The 20,428-nt window shown below is 46.3% G+C and overlaps 1 protein-coding gene across 1 annotated transcript; it reads left to right on the forward strand.

Moving 5' to 3' along the window:
* Positions 1–496: 496 nt before the first annotated feature.
* On the forward strand, positions 497–20,338 carry LOC118620272 (protein lifeguard 1-like). The gene is made up of 10 exons (XM_036247378.1): positions 497–667; positions 4,687–4,958; positions 9,206–9,284; positions 9,453–9,506; positions 10,951–11,041; positions 13,861–13,898; positions 13,981–14,068; positions 15,458–15,547; positions 18,662–18,709; positions 20,048–20,338. Exons 2-10 carry the CDS (start codon positions 4,691–4,693, stop codon positions 20,198–20,200), a joined length of 909 nt encoding a protein of 302 aa, XP_036103271.1. The 5' UTR covers positions 497–667; positions 4,687–4,690; the 3' UTR covers positions 20,201–20,338.
* Positions 20,339–20,428: the final 90 nt, after the last annotated feature.

Raw genomic sequence — 20,428 nt, forward strand, 5'->3', positions numbered from 1 at the left:
TGGCTTTATCATAAACAAGTCTTACTTATTTGAAAGAATTGTTCAGAATCCCTGGTTGCATTTCATAAGCATCTTCCTCCTGCTCGGGAGAGGTGAGGGCACAGTGGGGAGATGCCATGTGCTCCAGAAGCCCGGAGGGTCTGCTTCAGGACATGGAATCAGTGTTGGGGATTCAAGTGTAGGTCTGCCTGGGACTCAGCAGGAAGCACAGTGGCCGTGACTGTGACCAGTATAAGGCTGGGCAGATGGACTTGTCTCAGAGTCCGTCTCCTAAGTACAGGGGTTCCCTGGACCACCCCATGCTCCAACTGCCACTCCCCTAACTGCTGCTCGGAACTTTGCTCAGTCCAGCCCGCCTGCCCCTTGGCTGACCGCTGGTTTAGGAGCCGGGGAAGCTGTTGGAGGACCAGATGAAAGCTGCATTTTGTGATATAATTTTGTGAGGAAAACTCAGCTGCCTTTAATTTTTGTTTGTTTGGTTTTGGTTTCAGTGCTTTGAAAACGTTGCTGCTTCTCGCCCTTCTGATTTGCAGGATGGCTGGGAAAGAAACCAACTTGGTTATGTGAGCATCTTTTAGTGCTTCTCAGCTCTGTGTGAAGATTGCTTTCTTCAGAGGAGCTCCAGACTCGATCAAAAAGGAAAAATCTTGCTTTTACTCTTCAAAATGTAAATATTTCTTTTTATATAAATAGTACATGCTCATTATAAAAATTTATACTATTCAGAGGTATTCCCTAACTCTGCTGTGTTAGAGATAACCATTTCAATAGTTTGTAGTATATCTTTTCAGTCTCTGGAAATGTGTGTGTGTGTGTGTGTGTGTGTGTGTGTGTGTGTGTGTGTGTGTGTATAAAACAATGTGATCTTACTAGGTATTATTCTCTAACCTGACTTTTTAAAATAGTGTTTTATTGATTTTTTTTAGACAGAGAGATAAAAACATCAATGTGAGAGAGGTACATTGATCAGCCGCCTCCTGCAGGCCCCTCACTGGGAATCAAGCCCAAAACTCAGGCACGTGCCCTGACCGGGAATCAAACCCGGATCACTCAGTCCATGGGACAAGGGTCAATCCACTGAGCCACACCAACCAGGCAAAATCTGACTTTTTAAATTCAAAAGTGTATCAAAGTGAACTTACCACATCAGTCCATATATATCTGCCTTTTTCTGGCTAAAATTAATTGAGCCATCCCCTAATACTGGATATTTAGCCTGTTTTAATTTTTTTGCAGTTACAATTAATAATGTAATGAACTTCTTTATACACATATGGTTGTCTAGTTGTGTGGGTATTTTTATGGGATAAATTCCTAAAAATGTAATGAATGAATGTAAAGTAAGGCACATTTTGAATTTTGACAGCTGTGTCTAAATTACTCACCAGAAAAGTTAACACACCTGCCAATATCTGTGAGGCTATCTCTAGGCTGACTTAGCCTCTGGGCAGAGTAGGCACATTGCCTAGTACCCGTGACAGTTTTAGGGGTCATAAAAATTTTAACTTCTTTTAAAATCAGGAGAAAAAAAATATAATACCAATGACTTTATGATATATAATGAGTCCAAATGGGATTATATATTTTATATTAAAGGCAGCTGTAAAATATATTTTTTCATATTTTTTATGGAAAGGGGACCCATGAAGGCAAATGTGTTTAGGCACCTGCAAGTCATCATGTGGCCCTAGGTTACCCATTTCACCACATCTCTGCAATTCTGAGAATTAATTATTTTTAGTTTTTGCCAGTCCTTTGTGCAAATATGACATTTCACAATTGTTTCTGCTTGCAGTTCTTTGGTTATTTGTGAGGTAGGTATCATCACCTAAGTTATTGATCATTAAAATGTCCTCTATTAATTGCCCATCTGTGTTCTTTTCTCGTCTTTCTATTCAGTTGCTTATCTTTTCTTTGTTAAAATGTTGTTGTTGCCCTGGCCGGTTTGGCTCGGTGGTTGGAGCGTCAGCCCGTGGACCAGAGAGAACTAGGTTTAGTTCCCGCTAAGGGCGCATGGCTCGGTTGCAGTTTGTCCCCAGTCCCGGTTGGGGTCGTGTGGGTGGCAGCCACTCGGTGTGTCTCTCTCATATTGATGTTTCTCTCTCTCTCGTCCTCCCTCTCTCCCTCCTGCTTTATCTGAAGATGAATGCAAAAAAAAAAAGTTGTTTTTTACAGTATAGTAAATATTGAAAAATTTATTTTCACAATTTTGCATTTCAGATGTACTGGTATCTTTTTGTCATGATATTTAAAGGGTTCTTATACCCAAGTCTGTCAGGCATTTCTTTTATGGTATCATTCTTACAAAGGTTTACACAAATATTCATTGATATTTTCTTGTAGAATATCTATGGCTATTATTATTTATGATAGTATCTTTAATTCATCTGGACTGCATTGTTGTGAAAGATGTGAAATAGCTATTAAACTTTGTTTTCCAACATCATGGGACAATAATTTAAAATGCCATTTTTATCAAAATTAAATTCTCATATATACATGAGTCTATTTCTTGAATCTCTTCCCTCCCATTGATCCATTTACCTATTGGCATGCTAACACTACTTTTAATTATATATCTATATGATATTTTGATTTATAATAAGGCAAATCCCTTTTCCCCTCTCTTTCCATTATATTTCTTTTTTTTTTTTTTTTTTTAATTTTTTTCTTTATTGATTTTATTTTATTTTATTTTTTATCCTCGCCCGAGGACATTTTTTGATATTTTGTTCAGATAGAGTGGAAGGGAGAGAGAGAGAGAGAAACATCGACGTGAAAGGGACACATCGAGTGGCTGCCACCCACACAACCCAACCAGGGCCAGGGACAAACTGCAACCGAGGTACATGCCCTTAGCGGGAACTGAACCCGGGTCTCTCAGGACCGCAGGCTGATGCTCTAACCACTGAGCCAAATCGGCCAGGGCTCCATTATATTTCTTGATTATTCTCCCACATTTACTCTTTCTGACAAACTCTAGAGTTATGTTTTCAAGTACTAAAAAAAATCCCAGTGAATTCTGTAAAACTTTACAGATTAACTTGAGAAGGGACATCTGTACAAAACGTCTGCCTCTCCAAGAGCACGGTGTGTCGTTCAGGCCTATTTACAGACATTCCCTACGTTGTCTGAGTCCGGACCATCTCGGCGATCTCCTTCTCAAACTCCTCCTTGGCTCTCTTTGTGGTCAGGAGGCCAAGAACAGGGGCTTGTCTGAGTCTTCCTGTCCCCAGGAGGTTCCTGGGGGCCTTCTCTTTTGTCATTTTTGGTCCGTGTAGTACTGGTTTTCTAAGAACCGTGTCCTGCTGCAAAGCACTGTGGCACAGCCCACCACAACCTCTTCCCCGGGGCTCCGCTCTCTTTGCTCCACTTTCTCTTCCTCCGGCCCATTCTCCGCGGTGCCCAGTGTGATCTTTCTCGTCAAGTCCCTGTGGTCCCCTGCTGGAAAACCGCCAGTGATTCCTGTTCTGTCAGTTACTGATCGCTGCTGTAACAAATCACTACACACGAAATGCCTTAAAACAACACACATTTAGTACCTAGAAGTCAGAAGTCCAAAGTCTGATTCGATGGGCTAGAATCGAGGTGTCCGCAGGGCTGCGTTCCTTTCCAGGGGCTCCAGGAGAGGACACATTTCCTGCCTCTTCCACCTGCCAGAGGCCACCTGCATTTCCTGGCTCATGGCCCCTTCCTTCATCTTCAAAGACGGTCACTGTGTCACTCTGACCTCTGCTTCTGTTGTCCCATCTCCTTCTCTGACTCTGGTCCCCCTGCCTCCCCCTTGTAAGTATGACCATAAGGACACTTGTGATTCTGTTGGGCTCACCCAGAAAATCCAGGATCCTATCCCACCTTAAAGTCCTTAACTTAATCCCATCTACAACGTTCCTTCTGCCATGTGAGGTACCATATTCATAGGTTCCAGGGATTAGGACGTGGACATTTTGGGGAGACCAGTATTCTGCCTACCACAGCCCTGGCCTTTGGGAAGAGCTTGGCTTGCCAGTCCGTCAGTGCTCTGCTCCAGGCTCTTCTGCTTAAGCTCCTCCTACTCTCCCCCTTGAACGCCCTGCTCCAGCCACACGAACTTCTTTCAGTTTCTGGAACCTGTCAGCTCTGCTTCCTCCAGTCCTGGCCCAGGCTGATTCCTCTGCTGGGCAAACCTTCCCCCACCTCTTCACCTGACTAACTCCTACTCACCTGCAGCCTTGGCCTAAACCTCCCCTTTTCCAGAAGCTTTGCCCACCTCTTCTACTCCTCGCGTGTTCTTCCAGACTTCGTGGGGAATCCTGTACCATCTGTTGTTCCTGGCCCTGCATACACTTGTCTGTTTGGTTACCTGCTCTCCCAACATGTGAGCTCTCCGCGGGCAGAGGTGGTGCAGGCACCTCCACACTTGGCACACAGAGGGAACTTACAACTCCTCGCTGAATACATTTAATTTCATAACAGAATGCAAATATGGGCATTGCTCTATGGGCAATATTGCCATATCGCTCTATGGGCATCATCCTTAGGAAAGTATTTATTCATCATTTATTCAACAGGTATTTATTGAGCACTGACTTGGTAAGTACTGGGCCAACGAAGTTAAAATAAGGGGAAATCGTTTGCGTGTGATGAGGATGGTATGGTTGCAGCAGTATGACCATAAAAACCTGAATAACAATTTTCCACCTTCAGAAAAATGGACTTGGAGGTCAGTGAACCAATAGACTTTAGTACTGGAGATCACCAACATCTGGTCCGGAAAGCAGCAGATGATAACACCCAGACCAAATCTAAGAAGTCCCAGGAACCTGCATCTTCACCTAGGCAAAAAAGAGCTCAGGAGAAACCACGTTCGAATACTGGGCAGAAAGTGGACTCCTACGTTATACAAATTTCAGATGAGACCACCCCCACTGACAGCAATGCGTTAACCAGCCCGTTCTCAGAAGCACCAGTCCGCAGAGGTGAGAATAAAGAAATTACCTTTTGGGGAGAGAAAAGCACATGTTCTCTTAAAATGTTCCCAATGGAGTAGATTGTCAGCAAGATTGAATTTTGCTTTTAGCTTTTCCCAGCCATGCTTTACCATGACATCCAGGGCATTCAGAAATTCCTATAAACGTATTATAGTGAACAACGTGTGGTTTTCTTAGGAATTATGACTCAGTCATCAGTTGTAGAATGTTCTTACCTACATACAATGTAATACCATACTATTGGCTTCAGTGTTAAAGAATATTAATTCAGGGCCCTAGATATTAATTCTGTACAGGAAATACATTCAGCTGTGAGGAAAGAAACCTAAAAAACAGTGGCTTAAATACATGAGAAGCATTTTTCATTCATGAAATATGAAGTTCAAAGGTACAAAATTCAAGGTAAATGCCGCAGGTCCCCGTGACCACTCTGCCCCCCTTAGGCCTTGTTAGGGCCCGGGCAACTTGAAGGTGGACCCTGAGCTGTGAATGCCATTGCTGTCCCGGTATGGCCTTCATCCTCCCAGGGCTGGAAAGATTCCTTCTGGCGCTCTAGCCTTCCAGGTAGGTAAAGGCCAAGGCTCATCTGCCACCCTGACAACTCCAGGGGCGCCATTCACGGACGGATGTCCTTCACGCCCTCCAAATTCGACCTCAGTTCAGAGACTTTCCCAGAAACCACACCCACACGTTTCCAATGACATGTCGTCGACCCTACCTGGACCACGTGGCCACCTCCCTCTGCAGTTTTTCAGTTGGGTCCATTGCCACCTTTAACAAGATCGGGGTTAGACAGTGAGGACATTGGGGAGACTGGGTGTCATTAAGCAACGAGCCACCTCTGCCACAGGTGCCAGTCCTTTCTCACTGGGCGCTGCACCGGGGAAGATGACCGCATTTAGTCCTCCCGGCCCTGTACGTGGAGTGGGCGTCGTGCCAGGTCAGGAGGAACTGAGGCCCGGGGGCTGACGACAGGAAGAGCATGCGGAGCCTCCTCGCCACTAACGTAGTTACTTGTGCCTGCCTCTCCTGGAGGGCAGAGGCTGCCCCGCTCCCCGGTTTTATGGTCTGTAAGATGGAAGTGCTACGGAGAAAAGGGAAACATAAAGCTGGTAATGGATTAAGAGTTAGGAGGCGAGGGAACTACAATTTTTGAAAACAGATTTATGGAGATACATTTTTACATATCATCAATTTCACCCTTTTAAAGTATCCAATTCAATGACTGGTAGTATATTGATAGTTTTGCAATCCCATATCCATTAGCAGTCACTTCCCACCCCTTTTCTCCCAGTCTCTGCCAACCACTTCATTTCTGTCTGTCTCTATGGACTTGACTAGTCTAGATTTTTCATGTAAATGGAATCATATAATACGTGGTCATTGGTGATTGCCTTCTTTCACACAGCATGGTGTCTTCAAGATTCACGCATGTTGTAGCATGTGTCAGTACATCACTCCTTCTTCATGGCTGTATAGTGTCCCATTGCCTAGAGAGAACCCATTTTATTTATCCAGTTCTCAGTTGACAGACATTTGGGTTGCTTCCTCTTTTTGGTTATTATGAATAATGCTGTGATAAACATTCATATATAAGATTTGGTGTAGACATGTGTCTTCATTTCTCTTGGGTAAGTACCTAGGAGTTGTTGAGCTATATGGTAACTTTATGTTTAATATTTGAAGACGTGCCAAACTTTTTCAAAGCGGCTGTACCTTTTTACATTCCAACAAGCTATGTATGAGGATTTCTGTTTTCCTGCATCCTCCTCAACACGTTACTGTCTGTCTTTTTTTTTTTTTTCCTCCCCCGAGGACATTTTTCCATATTTTGTTCAGGTAGAGTGGGAGGGAGAGAGAGAGAGAGAGAAACATCGACGTGAAAGGGACACACCGAGTGGCTGCCACCCGCATGACCCAACCAGGGCCGGGGACAAACTGCAACCAAGGTATGTGCCCTTAGCGGGAACCGAACCCAGGTCTCTCTGGACTGCAGGCCAACGCTGTAACCGCTGAGCCAAACTGGCCAGGGCCTGTCTGTCTTTTTATCATAGTCATTCTGGTGTGCGTGTGTGAAGGAATATCTCATTGCAGTTTGGGTTTGCATTTCCCTAATGATTAATTGATGTTCAGCACCTTTTCACCTGTGTATAGGCCCTTGAAGAAATGTCTATTCGAATCCTTTGCCCACTTTTTAGAAAACTACAATCATTTTACTAGCTGTCATGATTCTGTGGGTTGACTGGGCTCGGGTGGGCAGTTTTTGTGTTGGTTGTGATTGGAGGCTTCTGTGCAGTTTTGATCAGATGGTGGCTGAAGCTGCAATGGCCATTAAGACTCCCTGACAGACTGGCAGTCGGTGTTGGTTTTGTGGATCTCTTCTTGTGACTTGTGCTTCTTATCACATAGCAGCTGGTCCCAGGAAGAAGCCTACCAGGTGGACAAGCCCCAGTGTGCAAGCCATTTATCAAGCCTCTGCTTATATTCCACATGCCACCTTTCACTGGGCAACTCTGGTCAGGTGGCCAAGCCATGTCAATGTGGGAGGGCACGAACCACACCAGCTCTGCCTTCTTAAATTGTTGTCTTCTTGTTACTGAATTGTAATTCTTTTCTTTATTCATCTTAGAGAGAGGAAGGGAGAGGGAGAGAGAGATAGAAATATCGGTGAGAGAGAACATCGACTGGCCACCTCCTGCATGCCCCCCACTGGGGATTTGGCCCACAACCTGGGCATGTGCCCTGACCCAGAATAGAACTGGTGACCTCTTGGTGCATGGGTCAATGCTCAACCACTGAGCCACACAGGCCAGGCTTGAATTGTAATTCTTTATGGATTCTAAATATGTCCCTTACCAGATATTTGATTTGCAAATATCCCCCCCCCCCTGTTTTTGGGTTTTCTTTTACTTTCTTGATGGTATCATTTGAAGCACAAAGCTCTTACTATTGATGCAATCCAATTTATCTGTTTCTTTCTTTGCTTGTGTTGTAGGCACCCCGTCTATAAACAGGATTGCCTAATCCATGCTTACAGAGATTTACACGTGTGTGCCTTCCAAGAGTTTGATTTCTTATATCTATAGTCCATTTTTCACTCACTGATTGTATGGATGGATGACACGAGGAAAGGGTGCAAATTCACCCTTTGGGATGTGTATGTCCAGTTGCCCCAGCATCATTTGTTGAAAAGACTGTTCATTCTCCGTTGAATTTTTCTAGCACATTTGTTAAAAATCAATTGACCATAAATGTAAGAGATTATTTCTGGACGTTCAGTTCTATTCCATTGATCTACACATCTGGCCTGATGAGGCTGGGCCACATTTAATATTTATTCCCTCACAGTCCCTGATACACGGTAGATGTGACATTAATGTTAACGAAATGACTATTTTAATGCAGGCAGCACACACATGTCCTGGCATTTTCATCAAGGTAGCTCAGGCCCATCCCTCCGCTGTCACACTTCCTACGCACAGAACCACCCAGCAAAAGGACACAGTTGTGACCCTCTGAGGCTAAGCCAACTTTAAGCAGCATGTCTCTTCTTCCTTTTAAAACTGGCATAAAGCCACAAAAAAGGAAACTGTCGTTAGCAGCACCACGTTCAGGGGGCTCAGAAACACCTGCCAGTAGGAAGTGAGCACAAAGAGACGCCTCTGCACTCGTCCTGTACACTCCTCAGGTTATCCAGGTCTGCACAGGCAGAAGGGAAGGGTGTGCCCTAAGGCAGGTGGAGGGAGAGAAAAGCGGTGGGAAAGCTCTGCAAACTCCCTGCAGCCCAAGCCCAAGCCCAAGCCCAAGGGGGACAGGCTCACTCCACCAGCCGACCCCGATGGGCCTTCTCCAGGCTGCGCAAGGATGGAGCCGGATCCCTGCGATGGGTCTGCGGCGCTCTGCGCCTTTCAGATCACCTTGGGGCCGAAAGAGGACAGACAGGGTGTGCATCGGGAGGAACTCAACTCCTAAATTTGTCTGGAAAACTTTGGGGTTCCTATGGACACACTCTCAGATCCCCAGCCAAACACTCGGACCTCCCAGGCTGTTTCCCACGAGGTCTGCAGCGCTGCGTTGCTGGGGTCTTCAGTGGGCTGACCACACTGGCTCACCATCTCCCGTCCTCAGAAAGCCACAGGAAACGTTCCTTCTCTTAAGTATCAACAATGGGTCATTACACGGATATTTTTGCTTTTGAATATCATGCCACAAAAATCACGTTTTTGTCTCCTCAGCTTTCATGACAAAAGTGTTCCTCCTGCTGTCCACTCAGCTGATGATCACGGGGGCCATCATCAGCGTCTTTCTTTTCTGGTAAGTCGCCGCCGCTGTCGGTGACACACTGAGTTGTTCACACCTGTCACAGTCAGTCACTTAGAGTTCCCCCTTCTCACGACATGGTTTACTTCTACTTAAGTATTACCTTAGTTAGCAAAATTAACTACTTATGGAGTAAAACTATTGATTTTTTTTTTAAACCAGGACAGATTTAAAAAATTGGGTACGCAAGAATGCCTGGTTCACCTATGCGATCTTGTAAGTATTATTGGATTTAATAAAAACTGGGGTTTCTACTAGTTATTGACTGAAGTTCTTCATTAAAAATTAGGTAAAGATATAACATTCTTTTTTATAGCTATTTATTTTTTTCCCACCACTTCTTTTTTTTTTTAATCCTCACCTGAGGACATTTTTCCATTTTTTGTTTAGATAGAGTGGGAGGGAGAGAGAAGAAGAGACAGAGAGAGAGAAACATCGACGTGAAAGGGACACATCGAGTGGCTGCCACCCACACGACCCAACCAGGGCTAAGGGCAACCGAGGTACATGCCCTTAGAGGGAACCGAACTCAGGTCTCTCTGGACCGCAGGCCGATGCTCTAACCACTGAGCAAAACTGGCCAGGGCTCCCACCACTTTTTAATTTATTTTTTGTTAATCCTCACCCGAGGGTATTTTTTGATTGATTTTTAGTGAGTGGAATGGAGGGAGGGAGGGGGAGAAGGGGAGAAGGGGAGAGGGGGAAAGGGAGAGAGAGAAACATCACATTGATTGGTTGTCTCCCGAACATGCCCAGACCAGGACTAGGGGTCAAACCTGCAACCCAGGTAGGCGCCCTCGACTGGGAATCAAACCCGAGACCCTTCAGTGCATCAGCCCACACTCTAACCATGAGTCACACTGGCCAGGGCCCCATCACCTTTTATTCCCACTATACCCTTCTCCACCTCCATCCCCACCCCCACTCCCAAAGATGCAACATTCTCCAAATGACAAAATTATAGAGATGGAAAACAAGCAGCCCTGGCTGGTGTGACTCAATGGTTAGAGTGTTGGTGCGTGGACCAAGGAGTTGGGTTTGATTCCCAGTCAGGAGCATATGCCTGGGTTGAAGATTAACAAAAAAGGGAAAACAAGAAAATTAGTGGCTGCCAGGAGTTAGGGGAGTATGTGTGTTACTATAAAGGCATTGGCACAAGGAGATCTTTGTTGATGTTTTAATGATGGGATCATTTCAAATATTGACTGTGGTGCTGGTTACATGTATCTACACATAGATTTCTGTCACAGTTCTATGATACAGTGTCATATATCCACACTGTACCATTGTCAAATTACTGGTTTTGCTATTAGTATTATACTGTAAATAATGTAAGCTGTAACCATCACGGCAACCATTATGGGAAACTAAGTAAAGGGTACCCAGGACCTCTCTGTCCCTCTGCAACTTCCTGTGAATTCACAATTATTTCAAAATAAAAAATTTTAAAAAGAACCCACAAGCTGTCTGTGGATGGCGATGAGAAAAGTTAGTTTTAAAAGTTAAAGTAGAGGTAAAGGTAGTAATCCACATTTTTGTTTACTTTATAATACTTACTATCAGATAATATCATATCATGATACCTATATCTCTGTCTACCTGTATCACATGATGTAATCATTGGAAGCAAATAACACATGGTTTTCTAAATTATCCTCAGCCCAGCATTCTTCTTTGTGCTCATCGTGCTTGCTTGCTGTGGGAAACTCCGCCGTCAGGTGCCTGCGAATTACATCCTCCTGGGATTATTTGTAAGTAAACCTTGTTAGCACCTGTCGTAGCTCATCTCTGAAATATACTTCATAAATTGGTGGAGAAATATGATGGGGAAAAATAAGGGTAGGAAAATAGATTAGTACACAAAATGCAAAGCCCTATACACTTGAATGTTGAGCCTGAATTTGGATCTGCGCCTCCTGGTGGTCAAAGTGAGCAAGGACACATGGCCATTCATACCTAGCAGAGAGCGTCCAGTGTGATTTCTATGTCCAGGAGAATAGATTCTTCCCCAGACCGGAGAAGACTGGCTCTCTGTTGCCCACATTTGGGCAGTTTCTCAGCTGCCAGAGCATTTCAGAGACTTTCTTAAATGGGGTGGATACCCTGCTCATTGACCACCTCCCAGACCGCACACACTCAGGAATGGGTGGGAGCTAAAAACCAAACAGAAAGATACTGAGAATCCTGGAGCAGAATCGATTTAGGGGTGGGGATATTTTTCCAGAAATTTTTGAATTTTTTATTTTAAAATGTTCAATGGGCCCTGGCCGACTTGGCTCAGCGGTTAGAGCGTCGGCCTGCGGTCCTGAGAGACCCGGGTTCAGTTCCCGCTAAGGGCGCGTACCTCGGTTGCAGTTTGTCCCCGGCCCTGGTTGGTTGTGCGGGTGGCAGCCACTCGATGTGTTCCTTTCACATCGATGTTTCTCTCTCTCTCTCTCTGTTCCTCTCTCTCCCTCCCACTCTACCTGAACAAAAAAATGGAAAAATGTCCTCGGGTGAGGATAAAAAACAAAAACAAAAAACCCCCCCAAAAACCATTTTAAAATGTTCAATGGTATTATTATTACTATTATTATTATTCTAACAAGAAGAGATCAAAGCTATAGATCTTAAAGGAAGCTCTCATCTGAGGTTTTTCTGGTTATCCTAAAGCAGGTAAAGCTTGGGAGAAGAAATATTATAGACAGGTAAGAATTAGTTGTATTTTCTAGACTTTATGTCTTGCCCAAGTGTTAGAAAATATATGGAGAAAACCATTTCGGAAAAGGAGGTGAGGGCAAACAGGAAAACACTGCACACTGAAGATGGCTTTCATCCCGTGGAACTGTGGCCCCTTGAGCCCAGATTCTGAGCTCTGGAAACCTTCGGGCAGATTCGACTTCTAAGGCCTCTTGTCACTTACTGTCCTGCTCTTGGGAAAACCGAAGGAGGGTTTCCAGCTTGAAATCATTCCTCTCCTTCTTCCCATTCTCCCTCTCTACCCCTTTTCTCTCTCACATGCACGTCTTCCATGTGCTCCTGAAGATGAAGAAATATGAAACAAGTGAGCAAGTAGAAGAAAATTAACCTTGAGAATAAGGTCAGGAGCAAGCACATTATTATTATTTTCTTTATTGATTTTAGAGAGAGAGGAAGGAAGGGGGAGAGAGAGACAGAAACATCAATGAGCGAGAACATCTACTGGCCGCCTCCTGCATGGCGCCCACTGGGGATCAGGCCCGAAACCTGGGCATGTGCCCTGACCGGGAATTGAACCGGTGACCTCTTGGTGCATGGGTCCACGCTCAACCACTGAGCTACACCAGCTGAGCAGGAGCAAGCACATTATTAAAATATCATGTATGCTCTGACCAGGTGACTCAGTTGGTTGAACATCGTCCTGTACACCAAAAGGTTGTGGGTTTGATTCCCAGTAAGGGCAGATACCTGGTTGCAGGTTAGATCCCCAGTTGGAGTGCTTCCTCATTTTTATTCCCTGACACTGGAAGATTCTTTTCTGGTTCTTGTGGGTCAGCAGAGTCTCTGGATTCACCTCTGACGAAGCGTCCTCCCCTCTAGGGAATGTCCCCAGGCCCTGCAGCCTCTCCCTGCTCACTGCGAGATCCTGGAGCCGACTGCAGGCCTGGGCACATCCTCCTGGGTGGCTGCCTGCTGGCGCTCAGCACTGGCCACTCTCCTCGCTGCCTGGTCCCTGGCCCCACCTGGCTCATGGGAACCCTGCAGCCTGATGCAGCCCCACTGCAGCAGCTACTGTCTGAGCCCTGGACGGCGCCTGCAGGGGCAGCTCATGCTCTGTAAATAAGTGCCATCTGCACCCCCCACCTGAGGACATTTCTCCATTTTTGTTCAGATACAGTGAGAAGGAGAGAGAGGAAGAGAGAGAAATATCGATGTGAAAGGGACACATCAAGTGGCTGCCTCCCACACAACCCCAACCAGGGCCGGGGACAAATCGTAACCGAGGTACATGCCCTTGACCGGAATTGAACCCACGACTCGTTGGTCCGCAGGCCGATGCTCTAACTGCTGAGCCAAACCAGCCAGGGCCCATCTGCTTCCTCTTACTGAGCAGGTCTCATTCCTCATCCCACCACTGAGGTTTGAAGAAGTATTTTATTTTCACCGTAGCCCCATGGGAAAGGTCGATGGTGAAACTGTTGGTGAAGCCATAGCAGAAACAGCATATCCTGCTCCAATAAAATGTTACGATTCTGTGTGGATGGCCCCGTTTGATTAATGATCATATGTTCTACAGATAAACCCTCTCAGTGGGTTTCCACATCTCCAATCATTACATATGTAATTCACTAAATACCTTGAAACTTGCTATTGTGGACTAAAAGTTTTTTTATAATAAAGGCATTTTCTTTTGTTAGCCTTAGGGAGAACGTTAGGGACGTGTTTAGTTGTACTGTTCACTTTTTATAAGCATTTGCCCTATAGCTTGTGTGCTAGGGTTGTGTGCGTTCCCCTGCTTCCTAGACCCTGCCGAAGCACAAGCACCCCGGGCCGTCTTGGGGCGCTGGGCTGCAGGACCAGGCTTCTGATTGATTGTGATTTTTGTTTTTAGACAGTTCTTCAAGGTCTGCTGCTAGGAGCCATATCAGTGTAAGTCTGTGATACACATTTTCGCTTTTGTGTGGGCTTTTCCTCAGTGGTATGTGACAATAATCACAGTCTCTGGTTTTAGTTTCTATAACGCTGAGGAGGTGTTATGGGCCACAGCAGCGACCGCTATGGTGACATTATCGCTCACTTTGTTTGCTCTTCAAACAAAAGTATGTATCACGAGGGAGTGTGTGGACTTGTTCCTCTGCCCCTTTCTCCTCCCTCCTCTCTGCTGTCCTGTGGGACTCACCTCAGGGCCTCCTCTCCTGGCTTTCCCAGCACACACCGTGAACAAGTAAAAAAAAAACAGGTGAAGTTAATTTTGATAATAGATTTCACTTAATCCAATGTATGCAAAGCATTATCATTTCAACAAGTACTCAACAGGACAAAAATATTAATGAGCTAGTTTATATTCTCTCTTCGAATTACGATTCAAACCCAGGGTGTACCGAACGCATGTCTCAGCTTGGACTTGCCCCGCCCCAGTGCTCAGAGCCAGGACTGGAAGCACACCCGAGGACAAGCTCTCAGCAGCATCAGAAGCCCCTGGAACACTTGTTAAACCATAGACTGCTGGCTCCGCCCCTGGACCTGGAGGTGGGGGTGGGGCCAACTAGCTGCATCCAGGTGGTGCTGGTGCTGTGGGTGATGGAGGACTTCAGATTAGATTCCCTTGGTGTGTGAAGGGTAGGGAGTGAGGACAGAAATAGAGGAACTAGGAAAAAAAACTCTTGCAAGAAAATGTCTTGGATTCAAAGATCTTCTTGGGCTGCACAATCCTATATTTTTAGGCCAGATGAAGAATATTCCCCTTTCTTAAAAAAAAAAACACCTTAATCCTCCCCCACCCCAGGCTGATTGGGTCACTGATTTATAAAGGCAAACCCAAAAAGTATATTCATAAATTTCAAAGTTACAAAAGAATCATTAACAATAATTTTTGAAAGCTTATACTATATATATATATAATTTAAAGATATGCCAGTCAATGTTTGCTCATCAATGTTTCTGTCTCTCTCCCTCTCCCTTTCTCTCTCTCTAAAATCAATAAAGAAAAAAATATTTTAAAAAAATAAATAAAGATATGCCTACAAATGTGAAAAAGGTACCCAGTTAACCTGTTGGTCTATTTTATCGCATTAATGTATTCTATGAACGCACTTTAAAATATGAATAATTATGATTGTAATTATGATCATACTATACATACAAATGTACATCCTACTCATTCAATGTAACTTTTTATTAGGGAAAATTATATATAAATATAAAATAGAGTAGTAAAGTGAACCCCCATGTACCCATTACCCAGTTTCAACCATTATCACCTATTATTTCAACCACAGTCCTACCTTCTCCCTTCAGCAGCAAGTCCCAGGCAATACGACACTTTTTCTGTCGCATTTTCAGCAGTTGGGGCTAATGGACTTCCATGGTCCTGGCCGGTGAGCTCTTGGCAGACGGGCCAGCTCCCGTCTGCGGGGTTGAGGCGGAGCTCTGACCCCCCGGAATCCGCGCAGACGGTGACTGCATTGTGTCCTGTGCTGTTTCCTCAGTGGGACTTCACCCTCCTGAATGGAGTGCTGTTCGTCTCCGTCATCGTGCTCCTGATCTATGGAACTCTCTTACTCTTCATACGGTCATACGTAAGTGGGATCTCATCCTGAAATCTCCGAGAATTGCTAGAACTTGGGTGGCGTGCTGCTGGTGGTAGAATGTCCCCTGAGAAGGAGACATGGAGACGGGAAGGGGAGGACTTTCACGGGAGAAATTCCTGCCAGAGAAACGGGGTGGGGAGCTGACGCAGGCTGGCAGAGTGGTCAGGCCACGAGGGCCAATGTGACCCCAAGGGAAGGACAGGGAGGGGGGTCGGGGCAGCATTCTGGACTACGGACAGTTCAGCAAGGCCACCAGGAAGTCCTGGAGCTGAAGTCGACCATCGCAGCACAGTGGTCCCGTGTCTCCCAGGAAGGGCCCTGCTGTTCCCACCAATGACAGAAGTGGAGGTGTGGCCCGGGAGCAAAGTGTGGGGGGCCCTGGGTCAGTGACACTCCCTTCCCAGTGGCTGCAAGTCTCTGAGGCCTGTCCTGGGGCTGCCCAGTATGGCGGGGTGTAGCTGGGGTACCACGGACAGGGGTCTGGGGCTGGAAGGTGGAACTCCTCCTCTAGAGCTGTCCTTCCCTCGGAGGAGCTGGGGCGAACCCCCCTCCCCCCCCACCCAGGGAACATCAGATTCCTTGGGTACTGCTTGTTTGAGTTATGGGAGTGAGAGATGGGTTATTTGGGGATTTTCTAGTAGCAGCCTAGAGGAGGCTCCTTATTTCCAGTTCCAGCCCTGCCCCCCCCCGCCCCTTTTGCTTTAATCTATTCATTGACTTTTTCATTTTTATTTTTTTCTCTATTGATTTTTGAGAGAGAGGAAGGGAGAGAGAGAGAGAAAAAAAAACATCGATCGACTGCCTCCTGCACGCCCCTCACTGGAGATGGGGCCCGCAACCTGGGCATGTGCCTTGACTGGGAATCGAACCGGTGACCTCTTGGTGCATGGGTTGACGCTCAACCACTGAGCCACACCAGCCAGGCTATTCATTGACTTCTTACTAGACATCAGACATAGGCCCATGTGTTTTTCTTTTAGGCATCACATTTAATTCTCACAACATTCCTGAAAAGAATATGTCTCGCCTATTTTATAGATAAGAAAACAGGTTCAAAGAAATGAAACAGTTCATCCTAGTTCACACCGGGAGTAGGTGGGACCAAAGCCAGAGCTGTGACTCCGATGCCCGTGCTCATCCTACCAGGTTGCCATGTCCGTGGACTGAGGCTGGAGGGGCGGGGACTAGAGGCACCGGATCTGGACCATGGTCCAGCTGCCAGTGGCCCCAGAGTGGAGACTCCGCTGGGGGCCAGGTCCGTTGAGGATTGGCCTGAGCCCGTGACCCCTGGACTAACACCCCAAGGCCAATGTGGTCCAAGTGCTGAATCAAAGAGCTTCTGTGGACTTAATCGATGATCTCAGACACAGAACTAACAGTTCTGCCTGAACTGGTTTAGCTTTATGAATGACTGTTAGGCTTATAGCTTTGAAGGTAGCATCTGTATTGTAGAGATACAGATATCACAGAGATATATCTTAAAAGGCCAGAGTGCTCCATGTATTATTGTTGACTGTAGCACAGACATTGGCAGTAATAATACAAATATTTGTTAGGTGGGTTCCGTAGGTCTTTATAATAGGTGCAGTTAATAAACTGTGTTTGTAGATGACTCTTACTTCCCATTCTAGATTTCCTTCCACGCCCTGGCCGGGTAGCTCACTTGGTTAGAACATTGTCCCAATACGCCATGGTTGTGGGTTCAATCCCCAGTCGTGACACATGTAAGAATCAACCAGTGAATGCATAAATGCATGGAACAAAAAGTCAATGTCTCTCTCTCTCTCTCTTTCTCTCTCTCTGTCTCAAATCAATACAATAAAAAATTAAAATATAAATTTCCTGTCCTGGCTGGTGTGGCTCAGTTGGCTGATTTCTGTCTCATACACCAAAAGGTGTCAGGTTCAATTCCTGGTCAGGGCACCTACTCAGGTTTCGGATTTGGTCCCTGGTCGGTGTGTGTGATGGAGGCAACGGATTGCTATTTCTCTCTCTCTCTCTCTCTCTCTCTCTCTCTCTCTCTCTCTCCCTCTCTCCCTCTTCCTTCCTCTAAAAACACATATATGTATATACATTTCCCATTTCCTTTTACAAATACCTACCACATTTAATCGTACACATATGTATAAATGGAAGACTTTGACAGAACCTTGTCCTACGTACATATGCTTGTTTGGCCATTTTGAATTCTTCAGGTTCCGGGAACCAGGTGTTTCCTTACCATTCATTAGCTCAGTCTGGAAACACTGTGTCCTTCACCAAGCCCCTTCCCTTGTTAGCAGACTGCTCTGCCCATCCCTCTGGGACCAGCGTTCCTGTCCTGAAGAGCGAATGCCCCTGTTTTCCTCAGATGATATATCCCACTTCCTTGTCCCCTGCACACAGAGCCAAGAGACCAGTGTCATATTATGATTAGGGCTGTTTTGGTTGCAAGGAACAGAGAGACACTGCTCAGACCAGCTCGAGGCAGAGACCCAAGGGCATCTCATGGAACTTCAGAAGACCCAGGGTTCCCAGGGATGGAAACCGCCCCTTCCTCTCTGGGCTGATAATAGCTCCAGTACCAGCTAGTCACACAACAGCCTCTGCTGCTCGGACCCCTCTGCCCTGAACATTGATTTCTGACTGGCCTGGAGCATCCATGTGATCCTGATCACACATAAGAGGCTACTGGTCAGTGAAGAGATTGGCTACTGTTGGAGTGAACACTTTCCATCTCTCCTCAGTCAGCTCTAGGAATGGTGTGCGAGGGCCCTGTTCCCGGGAACCTGCTCCGAGGGGAGCCGAGGGCGGTGCCGCTTCCCTGGAAGGGCTCTGTGGGTGGGGCAGACAGCGAGCGTGCCCAGTGCGTTCTGCCCCTCGGCCAGGCATGACATGCATGCGTGAGCACTCACTCGAAGAACCGCACTGGGCGCGTGCAAGGCTAGTTCCCGTCGCTTGCCCAGTGGAATGGAGGGGATGCGCTTGACCCGTTACATTCAAATGAGACAAACTCCCTCACAGATCTGACTCTCTTAGGGCCCCCACTGAACAGCAGGGACCTAAGGGAGGCTTTCTGTTATTTCAGATCTTAACATTCCCTCGTTTCCTTTCTTTTTGCAGTGGTTGCATCTGTTGTATGCTGGGCTTGGAACTATGATCTTCTCACTTGTGAGTCTCCCCCCCCCCGCCCCCCGGGACAAAAAGTATGGTACCTGCCCCGAAAGTGTGCGCCCCCCCCTTGTGCCAAGTGCGGAGTCAAGCAGGCAAAACTCGCTGGAAAGCACTCCTGGAGACTTGTCTCTCCTCCTCCTCCTCTTTCTCCTTCTCCTTTTACCAGGGTGATTTTAGAGCACTTTCAAGTTCACAGCAAAATCAAGAGGAAGATACAGAGATTTCCCATATACCCCTGCGCCACACATGCCCAGCCTTCCTATTACCAACACTCCCAGAGCGGTACCTCTGTTACACTGATGAGCCTACATGCACATGTTAATATCCCCCAAAGTCCATAGTGTGCACTAGGGTTCACTGTCAGTGCACAGTCTGTTGATTTGGATAAATTATAATAAACAACATGTTCCATCGTTATGGTATACAGAATATTTTCACTGCTCTAAATATCCTGTGCCTGCCTATTCATTCCTCCCTAGCCCTAACCCCCGGCAGCCACTGACCTTTTCACTGTTTCCAAGTGTTGCCTTTTCCAGAACGTCATGCAGTTGCAATCATACAGCAGGTAGCCTTCCGACTGGCTTCTTTCACTTAGTAAGGTGCACTTAAGGTTTCCTCTGTGTCTTTTCATGGCTCCAGAGCTCATTTCGGTCCCTGCGTATCGCAGTCTGTATCCATCCACCTACTGAAGGACATCTTGGTTGCTCCCAAGTTCGGGTAATTGTGCCTGAAGCTGCTCTAAACATCCATGTGCAGGTTTTTGTGAACAGGAGTTTTCAACTCCTTTGGGTCAATACCAAGGAATGTGACTGCTGGGTCAGTGGTCAAAGTAGGACCCTTCACCCCACGTTGCTGGACTCACACGGGGAGAGGGGAGGGAAATGGGGAGACAGGACGCAGCGGTCCGGGTGCCCAGCCTTGAGTTTGCCTCCCTTCTCTGCCACGCTGATCACTCACGTTGATCTTCCCTCGTTCTATTTTGGAAATACTGACATCATCATAAAGCTCCAGGAATTCAGAATTCTTGCTGTTGTCAGTCTCAATGTTGGGGAAACATTTTACTTTCATTCTTCGTTCAGCAAGAAGGTGTGGGGAAATGGCAAATGCAGGGCACTTTGTAGTTTACGCCGTGTCCAGCGGGCCCAGCTGGTCCACAGCGTTGATTGAAGGCACAGGCTCTGGACTCGGAAAGCAAAGGAAGGCCCCCAGATCTGGCCCCACCCGCTTCTGCAATATATGTATTGATGCTAGAACCGTTTTCCCAGATGGTTTAGGACAGTTATTTGATAGACACGAACAATTTAACCAGCACATTTTCTCTTCCTTTGCTCTCAGTACTTGGTAATGAACGTGCAGCTGATGGTAGGAGGGCGCCACCACCACTCCAGCCTGGACCCCGAAGAGTACGTGTTTGCGGCTCTGAACATCTACTTGGACATAATCAACCTTTTCCTTTTCATTTTGCAACTGATTGGACTGGTGCGGTAGTCCCGTGGCCGAGGCGGGCTCCACTGGTGAGAGGGAAGTGGGGTCGGCTGCGAAGTGTCGCCCAGCCACGCAGCGGTGGCCACTTCCTAAGCCCTTTTATGAAAGGAAGTCTTTTAAAGTACTTTACTTTTAAATGGAAGCAAGCATTCATTAGATGGTAGCCGTAGCCATTTAGCTGTTACATTTTAAGTTCCATTGTCAGGTTGCAAAACTTTCTGCGGGATATTT

Source organism: Molossus molossus, unplaced genomic scaffold, assembly GCF_014108415.1.
Source record: "Molossus molossus isolate mMolMol1 unplaced genomic scaffold, mMolMol1.p scaffold_m16_p_7, whole genome shotgun sequence".
NCBI classification, from domain to species: domain Eukaryota; kingdom Metazoa; phylum Chordata; class Mammalia; order Chiroptera; family Molossidae; genus Molossus; species Molossus molossus.